General features: G+C 46.7%; 3 protein-coding genes across 5 annotated transcripts in view; 1 reads left to right on the forward strand and 2 right to left on the reverse strand.

The window, feature by feature from the left end:
• The first annotated feature begins 79 nt into the window (after positions 1–79).
• tmem184ba (transmembrane protein 184ba) lies at positions 80–10,374 on the forward strand. Of its 3 annotated transcripts, none has more exons than XM_056429747.1 (10): positions 80–2,158; positions 2,234–2,294; positions 3,102–3,335; positions 3,969–4,134; positions 6,129–6,219; positions 6,311–6,478; positions 6,793–6,962; positions 7,041–7,235; positions 7,460–7,486; positions 8,110–10,374. In XM_056429747.1, exons 3-10 carry the CDS (start codon positions 3,102–3,104, stop codon positions 8,337–8,339), a joined length of 1,281 nt encoding a protein of 426 aa, XP_056285722.1. In that variant the 5' UTR covers positions 80–2,158; positions 2,234–2,294; the 3' UTR covers positions 8,340–10,374. The 3 variants fall into 3 exon arrangements, with proteins under 3 accessions (XP_056285722.1, XP_056285721.1, XP_056285724.1); XM_056429746.1 differs by having other exon boundaries at positions 80–2,146; XM_056429749.1 differs by lacking the exon at positions 7,460–7,486 and having other exon boundaries at positions 80–2,146.
• cpped1 (calcineurin-like phosphoesterase domain containing 1) overlaps positions 2,552–17,725 on the reverse strand; it is a 243,295-nt gene continuing 228,121 nt past the window's right edge. The window contains exon 7 of the transcript XR_008833507.1: positions 2,552–2,568. The gene's annotated coding sequence lies outside the window, so the exon portion shown is untranslated. The remainder of the gene's footprint in view (positions 2,569–17,725) is intronic.
• maff (v-maf avian musculoaponeurotic fibrosarcoma oncogene homolog F) lies at positions 11,046–17,360 on the reverse strand. The gene is made up of 3 exons (XM_056429766.1): positions 17,275–17,360; positions 14,483–14,566; positions 11,046–13,841 (listed from the first exon to the last, which is right to left on the reverse strand). Exons 2-3 carry the CDS (start codon positions 14,513–14,515, stop codon positions 13,398–13,400), a joined length of 477 nt encoding a protein of 158 aa, XP_056285741.1. The 5' UTR covers positions 14,516–14,566; positions 17,275–17,360; the 3' UTR covers positions 11,046–13,397.

Raw genomic sequence — 17,725 nt, forward strand, 5'->3', positions numbered from 1 at the left:
GTGTGCGACCAAAATATAGATTAAAACTCCACGATAATGCTTCAAAAACTTCTGGAGCAGCGCAGCAATGTTTCATCCCCCGTCCCACTGTCGTGTTTATTCTGGGTTTTTTAAATGTTTTTTTACTGATTAGAATACAGAAGAAAAAAAAAGTGAGGTTCTGAGCTGGGTTAAGAGGGGAGTTTTTATTTTAAAATACATTTTTGCAGGAAAGTAAAAATTAGAGCCAACAGTAAATATATGATACACTAATTTATTATATTTTTATATTAAAAAGAACATTTTATACGTCATTTGCTTTCTCACAATTATGTAAATGTTTTCTCCCAGCTGGCACCAATAGACCCAACTTGTACTGTAAAGTGGAAAGTTACGACATACTATTACTCAATAGAGAGTACAATTAAAATATGTTATCCTGGTGGATGTTTTTATCTGCTAGTGCTCAAAAAGCAGTGTTTTTTTCTTCTTCGTCTTCATCATAATGCTTTCTGTATATAGCTTTGCTCAAACTAAGATATACGACTAAACCTGTCTAAGCGCTGCCTTTTTAACTTTCTGTTTTCTAGTCCCAAATGAGGTGGAACTAATTGTCCTAGAGTTAACTTGACTTGGTGCATGTTTAGTTTATGGAGGCTTAAATGTAACTCCATTGTATGAGAGGGAGGACCCCTCATCACATCTTCCAGTCATTGTTGCTATTTTTTCATTCACAATGTTAAAAAGCCTGCAATCTCCACTTCAAACAGGCTTATGATCAAATCTAGTTTTTAATATGTTGGCTATAAAGTAATACCTTCTTCTACCGCTAGAGGGCGATGGCAACACCTGGTTCTCACACTCAGAGTAGTGATTGGGCGCTCGTCCAGAGGTCCTCAAACCTGTGTGTGTGCGTGTGCGTGCAGGGTGCGGTTATGGGGCAGTTTAAAGTGCAGTTTGCGCCACTGTCCTTGTACGAGATTGATCTCCTCTGATGGATGACAGCTGTGTGTATAGGACCTTTCAACAACAAGGTGAATGTACAGAAATGTATTACGAACATAACTAAGAGACACAAGGCAATATAAGAAGACAATGCAACACTTTGAAAAAGAATCAATCCAAATAGATTAATGGGGATTTATAATAGGATAAGACAAACGAAGTACAGCGCAAGACATGAATAGAAAGTCCAGAGTTGAATTTAAAAGGCAGATATGTGGTGCATAAAGGCTGAATGCTGCTTCTTGTTGTATTGTTTTATTTTGACTGGGGACAAAAAGTAGAAGATCTGCCTCAGACAATCTGAGAGTGGATTGTCAGGATTTTTAGAAAAGATTAAACTTATCCCCACTCACCGAAGAAATGTCTGACTAACCATCAAAGCTCATTAAAATATTCCTTCTTTTTTAAAATCACCAGAATGTTAAGTAATATTAATTGATATAACTGTTAAACTGATATGTTGTGCAAATTCTATCAACCTAAAATGTGTATTAAACGTATCTTGTGTGAAAAAAATACAACAATTATCAAAACCCCAAATTTTCCTCAAAAGTCTAGGCAGTGAATGTTCTTAAGAAAATGACAAACATAATTTAAAAAGGACAGTCGTAAGTAATAACTCAATAACTAATCTTTACACGTCACCCAGGCCGCGGGGCAGGACAGCTGGACCGAGAATAGACCCGCGCATGCTCAGTGTTCGGTGAACAAACCCCGCCCTGTTCCGGGTTAATAATGGTTAATGTTCTGTGATTGGTCGAACAGGCTCGTCCTTCGCGAGTGTGGGCGGAGCTTCTTTGACCGGCAGTTAATCCAACGGGGATTGCTTTGAAATCTGCGGAGTGGAGAAAAGGGGGAGAGGAATGACGGAGCCCAGCGTTAACTTCAGAAACAACGGCCGTTAGACAACGTTAAAAGCACAGAGGAGTACCACAAGGATAAGATAGAAAATGTTTAACATGAGACTCTAACTTTGGAGGTGAGTTTTGTTTTGGGGGGAGACGCGGAGGTACACGGGGGGGAGGAGGGCAGTACGTCAAGGGCTCAACATGGATGTCCGGGGAGCGACGGCGCGACTCTGAGGAGGAATTCAGCCCGTGTTCAGGGTCGCGTCTGGTCGACGGAGCCGAGGAGCGTCTACGAGCTGTAGCTTCTTCACAAGGTGAGCACACAGGTGAGGAACGCCGCGTCTCAACTCCACACTGTTCGCTACCCGGCAAGTAAAAAAACCCGTTTATTTTGGTTTCAGTGTCCAGGTGAAGGAAGAAATCAAAGTCCGTGACTCTTTGAGGCTATAACCGTTAGCTAAGGTAAGCCATTTCACACCGTGTGTTTTGCCTATACTATTCCAACGGGTTAAGTCACGCAGTAATACACTAAAAAACACTTTTATTGAAGTAAAGTTAAAAAGCAAAGACAGATGTGACACTTTTCTGCTTTCTGCAGATTAAATCCCGGTGGTGGTGGTTGTTGTTGTTGTTGTTGTTGCTTCAGCCAGTATTATAATCCAGTCTGGCTGTCACCCATACCATTACTTGCAATGAATTATCACCCCCACACACACACACACACACACACACACCCCTGTCCATCTGTTGCATTGCTTTATTCCTGACCCCTTGCCTCTCCAATATATTATTCCTCTGTGTGTGTGTGTCCGTGTGTCCTTGTACTTTTTTGCCTTTAAAAGAACAAATGAAACCCACAGATGTGCTTGAGCTCGGCTCGTGTTCGCTGTCCCTTTGGCATTGTGCTCGTGTGTGTCGCTGCTGATGCCTTCACTTCTCCTTGTTGACACGAGGATGTGCTGATGCCGGGCAAACCAATACAAACGGCCTGCCGCCTCTCACACACTCCTGCACACACACACACACACACACACACACACACACACACACACACACACACACACACACACACACACATTCTTGTCTCATGGTGAATAGGGGCCCTGTGGTGTTTATCTGATCTCAGGTGACGTTGATGACGAGGTGTGAGATCTATATTCCAAATGGATCTTCATACTTCATGAGTTGTGTCACGGCGTAGTTTGAAAAAGAGTTTCTGTGGTTTTCGTCTGTGTTGACACGTCCTCGTCTGGTGTGCGTCTCCTCCAGATGTTGACGCTGTGGAGGCGAGACGTGCCGCTCTCAGAGAGGCTGGGGGAGGAGTCCGTCCTGGCGGCAGCGCCCGCCGGCCCGCCAACGGCCGCGCCGGCGGGCCCCAACATCTCATGGCTCCCCGAAGCCCCACTGCTGAGCCCGGACCAGCCCATCTTCCTCATGACGCCCGCGGCGCAGGCCGTGTCCGGCTTCTTCGTCTGGACCGCACTCATCCTCACCTTTCACCAGGTAAGGCGTGAGGAGGGGTTAAACCATCGTGTGTGTGTGAAACCATCTTCTCTAAAAGTGTGTGTGTGAAACCATCTTCTCTAAAAGTGTGTGTGTGTGTGTGAAACCATCTTCTCTAAAAGTGTGTGTATGTCCTGCAAACACACACATCTGCTCATGCCCAGAGGCAGGGGTTGCTTGGCAACATCCCTCAGCAGGTGTTTGTGATACAGAGCATGAACACGCACACACATCAAACCACACACACACACACACACACACACGGGAGACTTGATCCAGGAGGATTACAAAACTGAATGGAGTCTGTTTGTCTTTCACACATTCCTGAGCGGTAGATTGTGAGAGTGAGAGTGTGTGTGTGTGTGTGTGTATTGATAAGAATCAGTGAGAGAAACACTGATAAGACCACAAAGAAATGTTAATGATGAACATCACACACTCTGAATATCCTCAATAATCTGTGTAAATCGGGTTTATGAGCCGAGAAGCTTTTCACACCTGAACATCGTACTTCTAATCTCGCCTGTCCAACATCTTTTAATCTGGATTCACTCTGACGCGGCGGCGCTGATGTTTTCAAACTTATTTCCTGTGATGATATTTAAAGTGTGTCACCTTCCCGTCTCCTCCCAGATCTACATGCACCTCCGGTTCTACAGCGCTCCTCGGGAGCAGCGCCACATCGTACGCATCCTCTTCATCGTTCCCATCTACGCCTTCGACTCCTGGCTCAGCCTCCTCTTCTTCACCAACGACCAGTACTACGTGTACTTTGACACCGTCAGGGACTGCTACGAGGGTGAGGACGCACGCCTTTTTTTTTGTTCGAGGTTGCAGTTTTTGTGAACGTCACCGACTCAGCAGACGACAAGGGCGTCGGGGGCGAGAGGATCGATGAGCCTCCACAGCGCCGCGCTCGGAGAGCGGCTCGGCTTGTTGGTTGGAGTGTTTTTCTGGGAGATATTATAGTTGCACGGGCGTCACTTCCTGTAGCCGGCGAATTGATGAAGTCGTACGGAAGAGGACGTACGGTCCTGCTTTCGGCAGGAAGCGACCGTCACTGTTCGTCTTCCCTGAAGTGTTTTGTTTTTAACTCTCAACCAAATCTTTTTCAGCACCTTTGCACCTCTTATTGTCCTCCTCCTCTTTTCCTTCCGTTTTGTCTTTCCTTCCCACAATGCCGCTGGGCCCTGCCCAGATCTTCTCCTGAGATGGAAAGAAGGGCGACCTGTTGCATGGCAACCGCGCTTGCAAATCTTCCTCATGCACCAGCGTGGCGGCACACCGCAACCAAACTTGCTGCAAAGTTCAGATTGTCATTGTAGGTCGACTTACTGTATCACCGTGGCAACTGGCCCGGCAGACGGGGGGGGGGGGGGGGCGGTGTCCTGAGAGAGAGAGAGAGAGAGAGAGAGAGAGCTCTCTGTGGAAGTCAGACTGTGAGCAACTTATGTCTGACGTTAGGCAGCAGACCACAGAAGGAGTGTGTGTGGAGTAGAGCTAAAGTAAGAGTGACAGAAGGAAAATATCACAACTCATCAGATAACTGAGGCAACAAGAATCACCGCTAGCAGTACGGCTGCGTTGAGATACACACACACTACATGTCATTTAGCTGACGCTTTTATCCAAAGCAACCATGAGTACAAACTCGGAAGAATCAAGAAAGTAACATTTCTTCAAGAAAGCAACATTTCTTCAAGAAAGCCAAAGTACACATACACACACACACTCGCACTCACACACACACCATGGCACATACCTTAGACGCATCTCATTTTCTGCACAGTAAGCTGATACACACCCCGACCCGGCTCACCATATCTGTCCCTCACATGGTCAGTCATGAGACTGGAGTGTGTTAACGGGATTAGCCCGGCTGTGTTTTTACGAGCCTCGGCGCGGCGATAATCCGCCGGTCACAAGAGACGGTCAGGGGAAGATCGGTCACGTGATGACGCTGCAGCTCGGAGGTCTGATGCAAATTCCTGTTTGACTTTGAGAGACGAAGCTCGTATGATTTCTGCTTCATAGTCTCTGGATTCAATTCATTTTATTTGTATAGCCCAATTTCACGAATTACAAATTAGTCTCGGAGTGCTTTACAATCTGTACACATAGACATCCCTGCCCCAAAACCTCACATCGGACCAGGAAAAACTCCCAAATAACCCTGGATGCAGACTCTTTCCTCTCTTCCCCCGTCGTGCAACGTCTTGATCCTCGTTGACCGTTTCTACGGCGATGGCGTGTGAACCGGGTTCAGATTCCTTCAAACTGTTGCTGTGAAATCTTTAAGAAGCGACAAGTCATGTCCGATTATTTACCGTCCCGCTGAAATCGTATTAAATCTTAACTTTTTACGTCTGCACCGCCTGTTTATCCGCGACAGTCGGCATTCTGTTTAGAACTTTACACACATCGATGACACGAGATTCTGCAATATGTTACGTCAACAATAGGCGGGACAGGAAGTGACGTGTGATGTGGGGGCGGGGCTTGTGGCTTGTGGTATTACAGTGGGAGCAGTCTGCTCACAGCCGCTGTTGTTCAAAGTCTTTAAGTGCAGCATATCGATATGTCATATGAAGTAAACATTTATTTTATGTCGATTTTGAAGTTTTGAATCTTTAAAGCAGAAGAACAGTGAGCGGGCGACGTTGCGAGACGTCACGGTAGATTAAAAGAAGCCAAATACTTCCCTCTGAAACGTCGTGCGTCTACCATGGTTATTCAAATAAGTAAACGCACCGAGGCGATAACGACGTTTCTCTCCCTTATTTGTCCCCCCAGCGTTTGTGATTTACAACTTCCTGAGTCTGTGCTACGAGTACCTGGGAGGAGAGAGCGCCATCATGGCGGAGATCAGAGGGAAACCCATCCAGTAGGTCTCACATCTCCTCTGGTCCTGTAGACCCTGAAGGGCTGTTGAAGCCGCCGTCGTGCATGTTCTCACTCGTGTTGGTCGCCCGCAGGTCCAGCTGTGTGTACGGGACCTGCTGCCTGCGGGGGAAGGCCTACTCCATCGGCTTCCTGCGCTTCTGTAAGCAGGCCACGCTGCAGTTCTGCGTGGTCAAGCCGCTCATGGCCGCCGTCACCGTCGTCCTGCAGGCCTTCGGCAAGTACAAGGACGGGGACTTCAAGTGAGTGATGGCCGACGGGGGGAGGCAGGCAGGAAGTCTACATGTTCACGTGATGCTTCTGATTGGTGGAGATGGAAATACATAAAATGCAGTTTAGAAAAAACTGAACAAAGGTGACACCAAAGTTAGGCAAAAAAAACCAATAACTTTTGGATTACTCCTTTTTTCCCTTCTTTTTCTCTCATTAATTGAATGACCCAGAGTGATCATTACTCGTTCCAGTTTGGGCCAATAATCTCTCATTTGTCTTTACCTCTAAACATTCACCTGCACAACTAACGGCGTCTCTCCGACTCCTCCTCCTCTCTCGACAGCGTTGCCGGCGGTTACCTGTACGTGACCATCGTCTACAACATCTCCGTGAGCTTGTCCCTGTACGCCCTCTTCCTCTTTTACTTCTCCACCCGGGAGCTGCTCAGCCCCTACAGCCCCATGCTCAAGTTCCTCATGGTCAAGTCCGTCATCTTCCTCTCCTTCTGGCAGGGTGGGTCACCGTCGCCGCACGCCTCTTCGCGTCTCCACGCGTGGTTTTCAACCTTCTTTCCTTATCGTTTGTGGTCAGGCATGCTGCTGGCCATCCTGGAGAAGTGCGGGGCCATCCCCCAGATCAACTCGCCGGAGGTGTCCGTCGGCGAGGGGACGGTCGCCGCCGGCTACCAGAACTTCATCATCTGCATTGAGATGTTCTTCGCGGCGCTGGCCCTGCGCCACGCCTTCACGTACAGCGTCTACATGGAGAAGAGTCTGGACTCCCACGGTGAGGAAGAACGACCCCCCCCCCCCCCCCCAGTATGATTCACATCACCACACCAGAGTTCTAAATATTCTTAACTAGCCTTTCGTCTCTTTCTTTTCATTCCTTTGATCACACCTCGATTCACTTTGTCTCCTTTTATTTGTTTATTTCCAACGTCTCGCGTACTTCCTGTTCCTACACGTCCGTCTTGATGTGTCTCTTTTCTTCTCCGCTGTGCCTTAAAGGAACTGTTCCTACATATGGAGAGTTTGGTAGGTTCACCCCCCCCCTCTCCTTTGTCTAATGTTTTTGGATGTTCCCGACCATCTGAGTTAGTTTCTATATATTTTCCTCCGTGGTGTTGATTGTGATCTGTTTTCCTGCCTCTCTTTTTGTGTTTATTCCTTACGTCTTCCTCCTCTTACAAAATGTATCACATTTTATTTTCCCCCTTTTTATGTCTTGTTTTGCTTTCCCCCTTTTCCTTCCCTCTCTAAATCACCTCCACTGTTACTATTCTTCCTTTTGTTTCCTCCTAATTTCTCTTCCCCCTCTCTTCGCCCTTCTGTTTAGCGCCTCTCTCTCTCTAAATCACCGACGCCCCGTTCTCTTTTCTCCTCTTCCACTCTGCGACTCTATTCTCACTTCTTCTCCTTTTTAACCCTCCCTTTTTTGATTTGCTCCCACATTGCTGCTTAAATCACCGTCAATCCACCTCCCACTTCTTTTCTTTCCTCCCTCTTCTTACTTTTCTCTCCCTGTAAATCACCCCCTCGGTCCTTTTTTTATTTCCTCTTTTCTACACTTCCCCTCTTCCTTTAATGAAACCTCATTCATGCTCTTCACCCCCTTTCTTTCTCCTGACCTCTACCTCTCCCCCCCCCCCCCCCCGCAGGCCGCTGCGCCCCCATGAAGAGCATCTCCAGCAGCCTGAAGGAGACCATGAACCCGGGCGACATGGTGCAGGACGCCATCCACAACTTCTCCCCGGCCTACCAGCAGTACACCCAGCAGTCCACGCTGGAGCAGGGGGCGCCGCCGGCCGCCGCACGCACGCACGCCGCCGACGCCGGCCACGGCGACACGGAGAAGACGCTCCTGCTCAGCTCCGACGACGAGTTCTAGAGCGGATTCTAGAGTCGGACCGGTTCCTTCTGCGGCAGACGGAGCTTCATCCTCCCGTGCAGCCGCCCTCCTCGATGTGTGAGTGATTAGAGAGGTGTGTGTGTGTGGGGACATCTGGGCCTTCCTGCATCAACACATTTACAGTCTTTTTTTAGTTGGTACGTTTTTTTTGTTTTTTTACTTTGGCCAGGAAATGAAAGGGAGTTTGGAAAGTTTGGAAAGTGTGTGAGTCACGCTCCGTCTCACCGAGTCACGCTGGAATTTTTGGAATGAAAGTTTTTCTTCGGGCTTTGATGGATTTCACATTTCAGCTCGGTCTCGTCCCAAATAGATTTTTTTTTCGAACAGACCTGAATTGTTTTTTTATTTTGAAGGCCTCGTTGTTTTCAGATTGTTCTCGGCTGTGTTCATCAAGCCATGAAAATCCCGTAAAGTTGAATTTGTAGCATTAAAGTTTTCAAAAAGAACTTTTAAGTTTTGTGAACTTTTTAAACGTAATAATTTGCAAAAATTTAACAAATTATCTGCAGACAGAACCTGTTGGTTCAGTTATTTCAAAATAAAAGGGGGAATGTACGTCTAGAAACATTGTAAAAGAGCTGTGGAGGGACTCAGGTGCATTGTGGGATTTTAAGAGACATCCTTCACTGCATTGTGGGGATTTAAAGGGAAACCAATTCACAAACACCAGTTAGTGAATTGTACGGATCAATGATGTTATTGATATTTGTGGAGCGGATTATAGATTATACGTCTGCTGCGTAACTAAGGGCCGGCAGAGCGGGTCAGGATTACATCACACTGTCTCTCAATGGGATTAACGCCTGTTGCAGACCACGATGTCGGTTAACTGGATTGAGGGATAAACAAGAGAGGAATATAGGTTAAAAATAACTTTAGATGCTCAGGACTTATACATGTTCTCTGTTCATATGCATACGCTATTCCAAATATTCAAGTAAAGGTGAAAATCAAATTGTCTCACCTGTGAAAGGAATTCTAACCGGTACCTTTCTGGCATTCAGAAGGGAAGCTTTACAACGAGGACCAATCGGATCGCCAGCACTGTGCCCAATGTTTGAATATTCATGCCGACGGGAGAACTCTACTGTAACTTTAATGTTTTCTTTCTTTGATGACTAGATTGATCAAATAAGTACTTGTTTTTTAGCTTTTCTTCTTCCCTGTCCAAACAACAACGTGCGACACGTCAACATTTTGCATTTCTTTGACTCTTCTGCTCTTCCCGGCATTCTGCTCTTGTAACTTTTGATTGAACTTCACCGCAGGCCGAGCTGGTTATTTAAAGTTGAAGTCCTTGAGTCAAGAATGAGTCACAGCTGCGTGTTTATTTACCGCCGTGGCGTCACATGACCAGCAGGGGGCCGGCGGTGGCCTCCTCCACTCTCTGAGGGCAGACGGGCCCTTATCTCTCTCTCTCTCTCAGCTCACATGCAGCAGCAGTGTGTCGCTCCTCTTCATCCTCCTCCCGTCACAGGAGGGAAGCAGCCGGCCTCTCGCACTCTTTTTTTTTATTGTTGTGCTTTTTCATTTCTGCCTGACAGAATATAGTTTTTTAAAATAGGACAGAAGCCACGTCTGTGTGCTATTTTTAGACGGTGCTCAGTGTGTCTGGATTATCGGGCTGCTCTACATGTCGACGTGAACACGCCGACAGAGTTCACCCAGCTACACACTGTGCTCACAACTATGCAGGTTATTGTCCATTAAATGCATTTTTAAAGCGGAACTGACGATATTTTTGGGTTGAAGAGTATGCTTCTTTTAAATCCTGACGTGTGGACTTTGAAGGCTTCGTCCTCTGATGCGTTGAGATGTTTATGAATCTAGCTGCAGACTAAAGTTAGACGTCGAGGGTTAAGCGCTACGATAAAGTCTAAAGTGTTAAAATAGTCACACGTGCTCTAAAGAGGGAGAAAAGACTAGTTTTGTAATGTTCCGTCTACGATAAAGCTGCTCATGTTATTTCATGTCAAATGGAGAAGATATAATAAAAGATATTTAGACTATCTAACCACTTGTTTGTTTTTGTTTAAAGCCTCAGTCGGTAAACTGTTTAGAGAAACTCGCCTTCAAATAACAACTGGTCTGAAAGTGTTTTAACATTTCTTAAAATTGCATCTTCCCCCTCAGTGAAACATCCAGAATATGATCATTAGGATTCACTTTTCCAGTATTTGCGTCACTGGGTCGGACGAGAGGAAGACGGAGCCTAAACTAAAGATGGACTTTCCGCCTAACGGAACATTTAGGAGTCGTGTCGCAACATCTGCTGGTCGGACAGGTTTGAGAAGAGGTATTTCAAAATGTCCATTTAAATACAAGCGGCGTCCTTTGTTTTGTTTAGTTGTAAACGACTCACGCTTGTTTTGAAGCAGCATTTTGGTTTCATCCACCAGAATATGAACCCGTTCATCTATTTTCTCTGGCGCTCCACGGCCGGCTGCGTTGCTCGTGTAGCTGAGTCAGCATGATTTGTGCATTATGCAAAGTGTGTTTGAACATTTACAGAACTATTTTTAATCTCACCTATAAAAAAGAGAAGAAGAATCCCTTGTCTCAACTTGTCATCCTCTGCTTCTACTTTTTAACCCCGAGTTAATCTTCCGATCCAGAGCGATAAGTTGCGCAACACTTCCTGCTGATCCACTTCCTCCACCGGTCCCAAATCTGACCCACAACATGCACCATGTTATGTACAATATGTACAACATTTATTATAATTAATATATAAAATAGACAATGTACTTAAATTTTCACAATAGAAAAAATACAAGTAATAAATACAAAAAAACATTTTTTTTGTTTTGCAAGTATTACAAAACATCCAGCACAGTTTGACAGATGTGAGACGTTAAAATATTGGGATAAATGCTTTGCCACACCGATATTCATATAGCTAAATATATACGCCTCATATCTTGGTCAACACAGTCTATTGTGTTACGATGCCTGCTTATAAATGATATTGCTAGCACTACTCAGTGGCCTAGACTCTGAACCGGCCCGCTTCGGCTCATCTGGGCCGGAGCGGGCCCGCGACCGATGGCGGTTTTCAAGTGAATAAAGCGCCACCTCTCTCTCCTCTCCCAGTCCGCCTCGCCTACTTTCCTTTCTCCATCGTTCCAACAACCCCATCCCCATCCTCCTCCACCTTCCTGTCTTCTCCACCTCATCTCCCATCGCTCTTTCCACATTTACCGTTTTCCTTTTTTAACATCCCCCCTCCCTCCCTCCCCCCCGTGGATCTGCCCGACCGGCCGATAACAGAAGTGACCTCAATTTTCTTTTTCACACAAATAAAAACATACGAAATCATCATAGAAAAATAATATCCCTCCGAGAATCCACTACGACGAGCCAGTACAAAACAAAACAAACGCAAAAAAAAAAAAATCATCATACAGCAATATGGCCATTGGCTTTGAGCATATTTCTACATCGCTAATAATTAACATTTTTGTAAAGTAATCATCGTTGCCACACAACACAATAATTAGACATGAGAATATCCCCGGACTAGTCGTAAGTACTTCTGAACACACAGAACATCACAGCACTCGTTAGCTTGTCTTTTCATAACATCTACCTTTAAATACAAATAAAATATAGAATATATCTCTTGATAAATGTCACTCAAACATTTTCGTCTCGACGGCCACGGACAGACGTTACAAATAAACACAAGACGGGGAATGTATGCAGAGGATTTGCATCGGCTCTCGACGTAATTCCTACCAGATGCGACTCCGCTATTACACGTTCGTAGCAAAAAAATGACCAACATCTGTTTGTTGGGAGTCTGAGCAGATATGAGAGGAAAAAAAAGAAAAAGCAGACCGTAGCACACTTACTGCACAGTAGGGATTGTGAATTGAGCAACGCGGGATGACAGCTCGGAACAGGAGGATTCAGAGAGCCCGCATAAAAAGAAATGTGTGGTCGACAGCGAGCGGTTTACAGTCTGGTTTTTCTTTTCTTTGACCCCGCTCCCCTCTGAGGTTTGCGTTCTTCTCCCTCCGACATACACTGAAGGCACTGCATCGACGTGAGAAACGTGTCCACACGCAGTACAAAACTACTTTCGTAGAGCAGGTAGGAAGTAGTGGCCCGCATTCCGAAAAGGAAACGTCGCCGCGTGGACGGGAAGGAATTCATTGACTCGCGACGCGCTTCTCCGCCTTCTCTGAACTGCATGGACATGTTTTAGTTTTTCTTTCCCCAAATAGTAATTGGTCCCGCCCCCCCACCTGCATATCGAGAGAAACCACGGTGGAGAAACTCTTCATGACCGACACGAGTGAGCGAATCAGACTTTGGGAAAGTTTCTCGCAGAGACGCACGAGGCCGCTGGCACGAGAGGCAGCGAGGAACTTCAGGACGACGAGCGGACCGAGAAGGAGCGCCGCCGGACACGCCGCCGGACACGCCGCCGGACACGCCGCCGGACACGCCGCCGGACACACCACCGGACACGCCACCGGACACGCGTGTGTCCGCTCCACCCGGTGCATTTCGGTGTTGGGAAGAGAGCAGAGAGGAAGCACCAGCGTCGGGGCTGGGGTCCGTTGACCAGGGAACATGTCCAGTGACTCTGGGTGGGCCCGGCTTCAGTCAAGAGTCCAGCTCAATGTCTGGGGGCGGGGCTGAGTGTGAGGTTGTTGTTTTGTGTGCTAGCGTGTGGACTGCCTGCTCCATCATCCGGGAACACAAATGCACTGAAGTGAGTATCGGAGCCGGCATAGTGGAGGACGCCTCGGTCCTTGGTGGGGTTTCTCTCCTTGCCCGTTGCTTTGGAGAACGGGGCGCCGCCTCTGGGGACGGCGGCGGCGCTCGGGCGTGAAGGACTCCTGCTGACGTAAATCCTATGGGATCTGAACACGTGAACGAGGCGTAATGCAGACAAGTGCTTAGTATTTTCCTACGAAAATTGTTTTCCTGTTCTTCGGCATGTGTGTGTGTGTGTGTGTTTGCATTGCAGGTTGTGCGTCCTCCCTCCCGCCCTCCTCCTCCTCCCACCCAGTCCAGCACCTCCTTCTAGGACGGCTCCTGATCTCTCTGTGGCTGCGGCTGCGGCGGACTCTTCACGATGGTGATGACCGACGCCGTGTTGAGGCGCGGCGCCGTGGCGAGCAGGTTGCCGCCGCCGGCCTCCAGGCCCCGGGCGAACCTCTGGAGGGCGGCCAGGCGCGCGCCCAGCCCCTCCAGCTCTTTCCTCATGCCGGCGTTCTCCGCCCCGAGCCGCTCCACCTCCCTCTGGAGCTCCGTCTTCTGCAGCTCCAGGGCCTCGCGCTGGGACACGCGCTTCACCCGGCAGCTGGCGGCGTAGCCCCGGTTCTTCAGGGTGCGCCGGCGCTGCTTCAGCTTCTGGATCTCGTCGCGGGACATGCCGCGCAGGTGCAGGTTCAGCTCTCGGACCGTGAGGGACATGAGCTCGTTGTCCGACAGGACGGGAACATTCTCACCGCATTCCTGCTTCACCTGGAGGGGGGGGGGGAGTAAAGGTGGAGACGGGAAAGAAGACTAAATGAGACCGATGCGGCGTCGGAAACACGAGGGCAAAGGGCAGAACTGATATCACGAGGAGGCATAAAATGACCCCATAATTTCAATAATTTAATGGCTCTTTTTTTCTTCTTCTTTGTTTTGTCTTTCCTCTCTTTACTAGGTAGATATATAAAAAATGTAATAACAATAAATAACCACAAAGAAATAAAAATAATATTGAATATGATTATCTGATTTATGTTTTCTGTTTTTTTTTGTTTAAAAAAAATCAAAGAAATCTTTGAAACTGTAGACGACTGTCTAATAGTCTTACTGCCTAATAGTCTTATTACTGCCATTGTTATGACAATTTCTCATACAGTGTAAGCCTAAATAAGTATGTTTACTATTTTTGAACAAATGTTATTTCACAAGTTTCAAGAAGTGCCCCAAATTTCTTTTTATAGGCCTCTGGATTTCAGTCAGTGGGGGAAAAAATTGCCCCCTAAAAAATATGTAATTTTCCTACCTGGACCAATGGCGTCAAAGAATAATAATAAGGAGTCAAACTTGATGTTTTCCCTAAAATAGATGACGGGTACAACATGATAGAGATGTCCGGAGGCGTGTCCTACCTTCAGGGCTTTGCTGTTTCTTTCCGATGACATGATGCGACCGTCTTCAGCCTCTCCGAGCGCCAGTCCACACAGATACAGACGCTGAGGACCACGGAGGAAAACATGGATGTTATGTCATGTGACTCTTCTGGTTCAGATCTTTCGTGACATTTCACCCTCCGCTCACAAGACAGCCAGTCATGCACGCTAAAGAAGAGAAAAAGGAGAACCCGCAGATCTTTCATGCTTCTCATTAAACCCGGTGCTTTTGATATTAAAAAAAGGAAGAGGGGGTTTCGAAAGCGACGCGCCGTTGGCTGGAATAGCGAGGAGGAAGTCACCGCGTTGCTCAAAAGCAGGTGTCCTAACCGATTCCCTCGACACTTCCTCTTGTCAACACCACGCCAACGGTTCAAAGCTTTCTTTGCGGCAAGAAAAAAAGATGTCTGTTTGAAGAGACGTTTAACGTGACAGAACACACACACACACACAGCAACGACCAGTTTAATAGAAACCAGCTGAAACTTTTATACAACGCTAATTAATTCCCCCCGCGAAACCTATAAATCATGACAATAAAAAAAATCGGAGTCTAGACACCGACATCAGGTAAGTTTACACACACATACACACACTTTAATTGCCGCCTACAGTAACAACCGGTACTGACAGAAGGAAGAGTGTTTGTGTGCGTCTGCACCGCTGTGTGTGGAAACACTCAGACTGCGCCGTACGGGCAGATCTCAGGTGTTGTGGGATTAAAGTCCAACACCTGAGTCACTGCTTGGTTGATCTGCTGGTTTTGACCATGTGGTTGAACTTGAAGCTGTGGAAGCGATATATCAAAATCGCTGACCACAGCAGACCAGATATAAACGACCATGTGGTTTGTTGTTGACGATGCATTTCACTGTATTTAGCAAAGATATGAACATTATTTTTTAAAGTTTTACTTTGACGTCATCGAACCACAGGAGGGGGGTTCCCCTCCACGTCGCATTTGGAGAGTTAAACTGTGAACTTTCACATTTTTTGCAACAATGGATTTTCTTTTTGACTTGGCTTTCAGTTCCACGTGTGAGAAATAAAAATCTACGAAAAAAAGTTACAAGCAAGCATGATGCTGGATGTGCGTGGTGACTTCAGGGGGCCGATTAGATCTGGACAGCTCCACTAATGAGCCGACCCATTTTTCTTTTTTTAAACAGACGACAAGATCACGCTGACGCTGATATTCCTTTCTTTATTGTAGTCGTTTCTGGTGTGTTACATGATTTTCTTTTGTATTTATGTATATTTCCTCTTCAAATCTTCAAGATTTTGTAGATGCGGTCTTTCACTTTGTTTTAAAAGCGGTATGTGACCGAACCTTTGGGGAAATCGGTTGTGAAACTTAGAAATGTGTGTGTGTGTGAATTAGTCAAGACTATTTCAAGTTACAGTAAATAGATTGTTCTCATTGCTTCATTACAATTGCACACTGTGTTACACTTCTAGAAGTGAGGCATTTTTCTTTTTCCTCCACTACTAATTGATGGCATTTTATTTCAGGACTAAAAACTATCAAATCTATTTTAAAAAGAAGATGTAAACATCTGTGAGGAGAGAATCCAGCAACATGTCAGAAAACCACCTGGACCCCTCACGAGTTGACCACGCCGCCGAGCAGGAGGAAGCACAGAAGCGAGTCGGTCACATTTCGTCGGTTTCATTCTGTGGGCCCCATGAGCTCATGTCCAGAGACACAAATAAATAACATTTCCTTGACTTCATAACAGTAAAACAATGGGCGTTAACGGTACATGTAGGCCTCCAGCTCGTGGGTTGTAGGCGTTGCTCCTCACGAGCTCAATAAAAGAAGACGGTGTGGCGTGCAGGTCGCTGACATGTTGACTGTTCCCCGACATGCGCGGGGGCCGTGGGGGTGGTCGGAGCCGCCGCGGTCAGAGCCGCCGGCTGGGAGCCCTCGCACCGCCGTTTCCTAGAGTCATGGTGATTCAGCAATAAACCGCCTGCTCAGCTCCACTAAAGACCGCCCGTCAAGTCCCGAACCGGGAACACCGGCTGTGACCGCGTCTCCCCAACGTCCGTCCAAAACGCCACCGGATCGCCACGCCGGTGCCTCCCTATATAAAATACCACTTAAAGACGACCTACTTTCCCGAAGTGGGACGCAACAAGTGAACGCACCACTGCCAAAAAAACGTAGGCTACGACTGACGCTAGTTAGCGGGTTTTTTTGTTTTGGTAAAGTAAAAACACCCCCGAAGGTGTGCTCGGTTTGGGACGTAAATGATTAGAAAAACAAAAAACGGTGAACAGAGACAGCTTCTGTAAATACGTCTGTAGCTTCTCTCCATCCAGAATCCAGCCGTATCCTTATAGGGAGAGGAGGTGAAGGCGCCGCTGCTATAGTAAACAGCCATCACGAGTGCCCTCGACATCCATTTTAGTAAAGACTTTAAATAATCCATTTAAATTGTTGTAAAATGTATAGTTACACGAGGAACAGTGGGAACATAGTTTGGCCGTCATGTGTTATAAATATCGAGGCGTGAATGTGAAGCGCGCGGCCACATGACCCGCATCATCTTAAACATGCTAGTAACGTTAACTGTTAGCACCTAGCTAGCACCAACGGCTCCGGACGAGCTAACCTAAAGGAGATTAAAGCAAACAGCTGCCTGCTCACTCGTCCTTGGTTGGTTGGCGAGTCCCCGGCAGAAAGAAGTCCCCTGGTGTGTGTCTATGTCTATCAAATCCCAGCTAAATATTTGAACGTTTAATATTTAGTAAAACATATAATTTACCTGCTGGGTCGACGCGACGCTCGCGACAAAATGTCAGTCCGCCTTTTCCCGGAATTACTCCGCTGCTCTCTGAGGTTAGATTCTTTCATTCACAAAAAAACACAAGCGACAATGACGTCAGGTCTAAAGAATGAGGGCGGAGCCAACTCCGCCCTCGCGGCGTACTCCGGGAGGATGTAAACAAGGAATCCCTGCGTCCCAGAACTTTTCCATGACCAGCCTTTTATTCCCAGCAACAACAACTTCTCTGAAAAAAATAAGTATTTAGAGTCACACTTTGTTGACGCAAGCGTTAGAAGCTATTAGATGGAGAAGTTAAACAATCAGACATAATTTAACAACAAAAACAAGTACGAAATCCACACTTCCCACAAGCACTTTTAAAAACTCATAGTTTATAAGTGTTGCATTTGATGACAAGTGCGTTTATAGGAAAATCGATTTCCCTGCT

The sequence above is a fragment of the Pseudoliparis swirei genome, chromosome 13 (assembly GCF_029220125.1).
Source record: "Pseudoliparis swirei isolate HS2019 ecotype Mariana Trench chromosome 13, NWPU_hadal_v1, whole genome shotgun sequence".
NCBI lineage: Eukaryota > Metazoa > Chordata > Actinopteri > Perciformes > Liparidae > Pseudoliparis > Pseudoliparis swirei.